The 7,723-nt window shown below is 47.8% G+C and overlaps 1 protein-coding gene across 1 annotated transcript in view; it reads left to right on the forward strand.

The window, feature by feature from the left end:
* The window catches only part of HTRA1 (HtrA serine peptidase 1), a 110,190-nt gene extending 103,011 nt beyond the window's left edge, over positions 1-7,179 (forward strand). Inside the window, exons 8-9 of the mRNA XM_029610570.1 lie at positions 199-294; positions 6,539-7,179. Of these exons, the coding sequence (XP_029466430.1) occupies positions 199-294; positions 6,539-6,707 (265 nt within the window). The 3' untranslated portion in view covers positions 6,708-7,179. The remainder of the gene's footprint in view (positions 1-198; positions 295-6,538) is intronic.
* Positions 7,180-7,723: the final 544 nt, after the last annotated feature.

Genomic DNA, 7,723 nt, shown 5'->3' on the forward strand with positions numbered 1-7,723 from the left:
TGGAGCAGGGACATATTGCACCTTAATACGATTCACCATTGTCCTGTGCTGTGTAGCTTGGTAAAAGTTAGCAGTAGCATTATCTGAATTGATTATACTGAAAATCAGACTTGGTGAAGGGCCCTGAGGGTTTGAGTACCTGTGAACTCCCTTCCAAGCCTGTCACTGAGTGATTTATTTTCTCATCCTTTTTCCCAGCAAAGTGAAAGATCTGAAGCAACAGCTGAAAGACTTCCCAGACATCACAGCTGGGTCCTACATCATTGAGGTCATCCCCAATACCCCTGCTGCAGCGTAAGTGGGATAGGGATTCACGGGGTGCCCCTGGGTCTTCATCCACTCTGCTGCCAAAGATAGGATCGGAGTCCTCCTCCTCCTGGTGGCACTGCTGCAGCAGTAGCACTCACAGCCTTTTTATGCCGGCCAAGTGCAGACGTGCCTGTCATTTTTACTTGCTAACCCCCTCCGCTGCGTTCCCTCCACTGGTTACTGCTCTTCCAGTGTTTTGAAAGATAATGGCCAGGGGTACTTGACAGATAAGTAGGACGATTCCTCCTGGTGTTTGAGATCTTGCAAACCCAACATGAAAAGTATGGGTAGATTTGTTCTGTGGAGAAGCTTTAAGCTGAGCCTCTTCCTCTTTATCTTTTACAGAAAACCTCAAGGCATATCTCTTTCCCTGCCAGCAGAGCTAGATCATGGTGGATTTTCGTTTAGGTTGGATTAAGGCTGGATGTTACTTGCATTTTAGATGTTAACCGTACAACGCTCATCGCATGGTCTCCGGAGATGGTTTATAGATGCAGTAAATAATCATGAGCTGGTTCTATAGGGAGCTATTTCGTAAGCTGTCAGGACAGGTCATGCAGAACGTGTGGAGATATCAGCCATTCGAGATCATTCTCTGGTGATAAGCAGATTAATAAAAGAGATTGCAGCAGATAAAGACCAGTTGGCCCATCCAGTCTGCCCAGGGTCTGCCTCTTCACGCTGCTAGGGATAGATCTTGAGTATGAGCCATAGAAACCTGACCTCATGTCTCTCTGTTTGCTTCTCTACCATCCTACGCATTCAAATTTCCAAACATATTCCAAGGCCCACGCTCTCCCCATGTCCTACATCCAAGCCCTGTACTAATCTAAATAGCTACCAGAACTAAGAATATAAAAAGTGCCACGCTAAGTCAGGCCAAAGGCCCATCAAGCCCAGCATCCTGTCTCCAACAGTACCCGGCAGATCCCAAAGACTAGATCCATTCCCAGGGATAAGCGCTGGCTTTCTCAAATCTACCTGCCTAGTAAATGAGTATTTAATGTTTTATTTATCTTAGGGTTTTGTTCACCGATCGCCAATAAACTAGAATCATCGGGGATGGGTGAACAAAACCCTAAGATAAGTAAAACGGGGAAAAAAGGCACTATTTGGAAAGCTGTGTATACTAATGCTCATAGTACGGGAATTAAAGTCCCAGATCTAGAGGCAGTGATAGAAGAAAGTGACTTGGATGTAGTGGCTGTCACGGAGACTTGGTGCATGGAAACCCATGACTGGGACATAGCTATACCCGGCTGCAATCTATTCAGGCAGGACCAGGCAGGAAGGAAAGTAGGAGACACTGTGGGTTAATAAAGCACAGTATTAAAGCAACAGCATTGCTGAGCTTATGAGGTAAGGAGGGTGCAGGGTGGCTTAATCTGGAAAGAGGGAATGGAGCATCCATTTATATTGGTTTACAGTGGGCTCAGACAGAACAAGACCTGTGACCCAAAGATGCCCATTCTTCACAGTTGTACAGCCCACATGTCCCCCCCCCCATCCCTTACACAGAGCGTACAGGAACCCAAGAACAAATTAATTACAGTAAGACCTGTGAGGCAGAGTCACGCACTCTCTCAAGTGACACAAGTACAGAGCGCCTTCTCTGTCTTAAATAAGGAAGAAGCTCTAGCGAGGGAGGTTGAAGTGGTATCTGAAGGGAATGAAGAAACCCAAATCATGCAGAAATTCCATAATGCAACAAGAAAACATAAGAATGAGCTCATTGTGCTGGGTGACCTAACCATCAGAGGCACTAATGTGCGAACTCTTTTCGAGGGAAACACTACAGTTAAAAGCCTTCCCGGATCATCAGCTGGTAGAAACGCTATTCAGATAGTCAATGCAATCAAAAAAGAAAGTAAGGACTCTCAAGTAGATATTATCATCCATCTGGGAACCAATGACCTTGCAAGAAACAAAATCCTAGTGGTACAGAGAGATTTCCAGTCTCTGGCAAAGCAGATTAATCACATGTGACAACCATTGTCTTTTCATGGAAAGGGGAAGGAGAAGCTAAGCCATACAGATAATTTCAATGCATGGCTCAAATCCTGGTTTAAGGAACAAAGTTTTGGATATATGGGGGCTGGTGCCATGCATGGAACAGTAAAAGGCTCTATGTCAAAGATGGCTGACATCTGTCTGTGGCAGGTTAAAGGAGCCTAAGAGATACATTCAAATCCTATGACATAAGGCATTTAAACTAGCAACGGGGGTGGCAGAAGTGCATTGGAATGTCACCCCCCCCCTTAAATCGCAAAGAAATGCGTGAAGGAGATAACAAAAGTCATCTGAATAAGGCAGAAAACAAAGTCCAAGAAGAGCAGTAACCTGAAGGAGAGAGGCTGGAAAGCTCTGAGCACAAATGCTCGAAGTCTGGACAACAAAATCCCAGACCTGCAGACCCTAGCGAGGGAGGTGGACTTGGACATTGTTGCTATTACGGAGACGTGGTTCATGGATTCGCATAATTAGCAGAAGGCTATACCGGGGAGGAGCAGCTCTTTATGTCAACAACAATATCCAAACAACTGAACTGCAAGAAATGTGAGGAAAAGAAGAAGCCTTATGGGTCGTCCTAACACAAGATGATGGTGCATCTATCTGGTTCTCAAAGGAGGTGGCTGATGAAATAAAAGCAAAACTAACAGCGTTCAAGAAATGTGAAGGATCCCAAAAAGCGGAACACAGGGAAGAATATCTGTGAAAGTGAGGGAGACAAAGAAAGAAATAAAGAAAGCAAAAAAGACAGGCGGAAGAAAGGATTGCCAAAGAGGTAAAGCGAGGAGAAAAAACATTTTTCAGATACATCAGAGAAAAGAGAAAGGTCCAAAGTGGTATAATGAAATTGGCTAATTTTAATAATAGGTTACAAATGAGTATTCACAGCACTCAAATATGAAACTGCAGACTTTTCATAAGTTTGCTATATTATATTTATCCAGTTCCATAGTGTTTTGGTTCAGTTCCTCTGAATTATCCATCTTCAAAGAACACTTCCAGTGTGGGAATCTTCCCCAGATCCCCCTCAGTAAAGACCAAAGCAAAGAATTCATGTGGTTATCCTGCTATAGTCTGCTATTCCCTCAGCTCCCTTTTTATCCCCGGTCATCGAGGCTTTTCAAATTTGAAAAAGATTTATTATTAGTTTTTCCATTATGGCAAGTTTCTGTTCCAAGGTCAAGCAGGATGGGAGCCTCACAAGCGAGTGACATCAACTGATGGAGCCCAACCTGAAACTTTCAGGTCAAAATTTCTGGAAGGTTGATAGTGCCACAGTGGGCTCTGCAGGCCATGATACAACGCATCCATGCCGGGGCCCCTTCACGTCCACAGAGCCCACCTGTCACAGTCCCTCCCTCTCTGCCTAAATGCCTTAGGATTCATTCATGTATTGTGGAGTCTTGCAGTCTTTTCCTACCCCTTCTAGTGTTTTAGGTAGTTTTTTTGGTAATATTTTCTGTTTCCTTTCATACTCGTGCCTGAGCAGAGCACCAGTCCGGTTCTCCAGAGGGCATCAACCACTCGCAGTCATCGAGTTGTTCAATTTTGCCGCATTTATTTTTCATCCATTTATGCATACGCAAGTCAGCGGCTTCCAGGATGCCCCCTGTGTGACAGCATTATGTCTGTCGTGGTTCCCCATGATAGATGTGTCCTGTGCCTGGGAGCATCACATAACATTTAGGGGTGTTGCCAATGTGCGATCATGACCCTGAAGGGACATCCGTCCCAGCTGGAGCAGATGAAAAAGCACTTCGGGCAGCGAGAGACCGGCCATCAGAATCAGCATTGGAGGCATCGACATTGATGGAGCTGGAGTTGCACCGACATTAGCAATGCATCATGATCTCTTGACATTGCGCATTGGGAAGGCCTTGGGTGACAGATGTTGGATGCCTCCTCCCACTTGAAGTAGATGACAGGCTTTATGTCTTCGATTCTGGCATCAAGGAGTTCTCATGCTGAGCACTGAGCGAGGAGAAGAAGCAGCGTCATTGGTCTGCATCAGTGCATGATGCCAGGAGTAGAGACATTCTGGTGGTGGCCACTAATCCCCAGAAATGGTCCTGTGGAGAGGAGGACTAATCCTCGATGCACTTCCAGGAACAGCAGCAGTTTCTAAGGGTCCAGGTGTCAGCCATCAATACACTACTGGTTTTCCCAGTAAAAACATGACCACTCTTTCTTTCTCCTAGTTGGTGTAGGCATTGAGGGTCTTTGAGGAGGAGCTGAGCAGAAAAATCCAGCATGCCATGGACAAGGCAGTGCAAATCCTCTGTGCTCTGCTGTGGGGATTGGCACCCGCAGACTCAGCTGGCTGAGGGCCTCAGACCTCTGACCTGAGGCCCAGGAAAGACTCACTGATGTGCTGTGTACTGGAGAGCATTTCTTCATAGATAGGGACAAAGTGGCAGTGGCACAGATCTGTAAACACTGCAATGCTTGGCTTCTCTCTACAGCCACTCCAGACCTGCTCTCCTGTCTCAGGAGCTTTCTGAGCACAGGGCCGATAAGGCGTTATCCTCCACTCCCCTCTGTCCCAAGCACAACTGGCCCCTCATATTTGCCTGAATCAGCAGAGGACTTCTAAGCCACAGCCAATGCCTCAGCCAAAACTGGGGTGGGGTTTTGACTGGATCGTAGACTATGGCCCATATCCCTTTATCGATGCTGGAGTAGCTTTCTGTCGGAGGCAGGCCCAGTGTAACTTTGGATGTGTGGGTCCTCAGCATCATAAGGAAAGGGTACAGATTACATTTATTAGGATTCCTTCCAAATTGACCCCTGGACCCCTTGAAGGCATACTCCACATCAGGAACTGCTTCAGAAGGAGCTCTCCTTCTTAGGGACCAAGGTGTTCGAGTGGGTGGGGATTGTACTCTAAGCACGTCCTGATTTCCAAAGGAAACAGGGGCGACTCTGTCCCATCCTAGATCTAAGGGCCTTGGGCAAGTTTCTGGAAAGAGAAAAGCTGAAGATGGCTTCCCCTGGGTTCCTAGCCAGCATCAAGCTACAAATGAGGAACAGCATTACTGGCCCCTCCTGCCTATGGCTTACAACTGTTTGGGGATGAAGGATGGGGAGGGAGCGTTGGGGACAGGTGGAATATCCCAGCCCTCCAACTCCAACTCTTATCCCTTGCAGCAACCAATGTCCTCTCTTTTCTGTCACCATTTTTTCCACACTGTCTTCCCAACCTTGTGGTGGTCAGCAGACGGCATCCATGATGGCAGCAGCAGGAGGACGCCTAGGCCTGTCGGTAGCTGCAAGAGGCAGCAACATCTCGCTGCCCCCAGTAACGCAAGGAGGAAGCCCTGATCCAGCAAGAGCTTGTGGCAGGGTGGGAACAAACTGAGTGAGCGCACGGAGAGTCAGAAGGGAGAAGAAGATGTGCTCACTCCAGCCGTGCCAGCATGGGCATAGGGAGGGATGGAGGGTTGGGGGCCTGGCTGAGGTGTAGACCGTGTGCCATGACTGTATATCCTCCACGACAGGCAGATCCCTTTGCCCCCGAAGTTGAGACCCCTCATTTATGTATATCTGTTGATATTATGGGTAGAGTATGTTTTTGTGTGCACTAGGTATGTAGCAGGACTATATGATGTTAACTTTAAAACGAGGGCGCACGCACCCATGCACACAGTACACGTATATGGGCACATGGCCACATACGCTGACATCTTATATCCTGGGCGCAAGTACACGCACATGTTATAAAATCGGCCTGGCGCGTGTATGCGTGCTCCTAATTTTAAGCATGGACGTGAACAGCTGGGAATTGTCGGCATTCACATGCACGCGTGAAGGAAATAACCAGTTTAGCCAGTTCATCCACCAGTGCGCCCAGTCTAGATCATCAAGACCCCCCTGGTTCTTTAGCCTGCACTCCTCCCAGTTTACCCAGACCCGTCAAGCACTTCATATGTGGCTAGAAATAGTTTTATTCAGATTTACACCTCGTCCATAGCAGAAGTAGAGTTGGGAAGAAATTAAGCACACGTGCACCGCATTCACTGTATCTCTTGGCCACGCCTCCATTGCCACCCCGTATTAACTTGCAGCAAGATATTCGCGCGCCGGTGCATGTTGCGCGTATGTGCGAGGTTTATAGAACAGCTGAGACGCGCGCTTGTGCTTAGGTGCGTACGCGTCTGCGTTCCTTGGCGCGCGCCTCTTTCTTTTAAAACTCCCCTGTATGTGTTTGCTGTTTTCCCAGAGCGGGGCTGAAGGAGAACGACGTGATCATTAGCATTGATGGGCAGACGGTGAGCTCGGCCAATGATGTCAGCAACGCCATTAAGAAGAGTGACGCGCTGAAGCTGGTGGTGCGCCGAGGCAACGAGGACATCGCGCTGACTGTGGTCCCTCAGGAGCTGGAGCCTTAGGATGAGACGGGAGCTGGCTCTCGCGTTCCCAGGCTGCTCCAGGAGCCGGACCCTGCACGCGTTAGCTGAAGGCGTTGGCTGGAAAACCTCAGTACCTTGTGCCCTGGCTGGAGGTCGAGCAGCGCCCTCTCCCCGCTGGGAAGCTCCCAGGCTGCAGGGAGAGTTTGCATCTCTGGGGCACATATTCTAGGGTGACACGGTGAATGTGGCTTCCGCCATTTCCAGGGTGCGTGAGTGGGAACGTGTGGACTGGATCTGGTGTGACGCACTGCCCAGTGCTTGGTTAATGGACTTTTCTTCTGCAGGCCTCAGAGAGACGTTATGCACCACATCCCTCATTCTCTCCCTAGTTTAGCTTTGCTGCCTTAGTTTACAGAATACACTTTTTACCTTATTCTCATTTTACCAAATTGTTTTCAGCTAAAGCTGTCATAAAATTAAAGAAACTGATAAAAAAAATGGGCTCAGATGCCAGTGCTTTGTAGAGGGAAGGAAAACTGACCGCCTGCTTTTCATACACAGTTACTTCCACTGCACTTTACTGAAAGAGAGAAAGATGTAGCTTCCCGCACCTCCCCCTCCCCAAATACAGAAGGAGGTGCTGGGTATCCCAAACCCCTCTCCCCAAAAACAGACAGAGCTGTAGCTTTCTGTACGGAGAGAAGGACACACGCACACACACACACATTCACACATACACACACACTCAGAAACACACATACACACACTCTCTCACTCACACACCCACTCACACATACACACTCACATACACACACACAAACACACATACACACACACAAACACACATACACACTCACACACACACACATACACACTCACATACACACACACATAAACACACATACACACACAGATACACACTCACACACATACACACACATACACACTCACACGCACACACACACTCACAACACACACTCACACATACACACACTCAGAAACACACATACACACACACACACATAAACACACCTTGCGTACCATCTAGAATCCCT

Source organism: Rhinatrema bivittatum, chromosome 7, assembly GCF_901001135.1.
Source record: "Rhinatrema bivittatum chromosome 7, aRhiBiv1.1, whole genome shotgun sequence".
Classification (NCBI taxonomy): Eukaryota; Metazoa; Chordata; class Amphibia; order Gymnophiona; family Rhinatrematidae; genus Rhinatrema; species Rhinatrema bivittatum.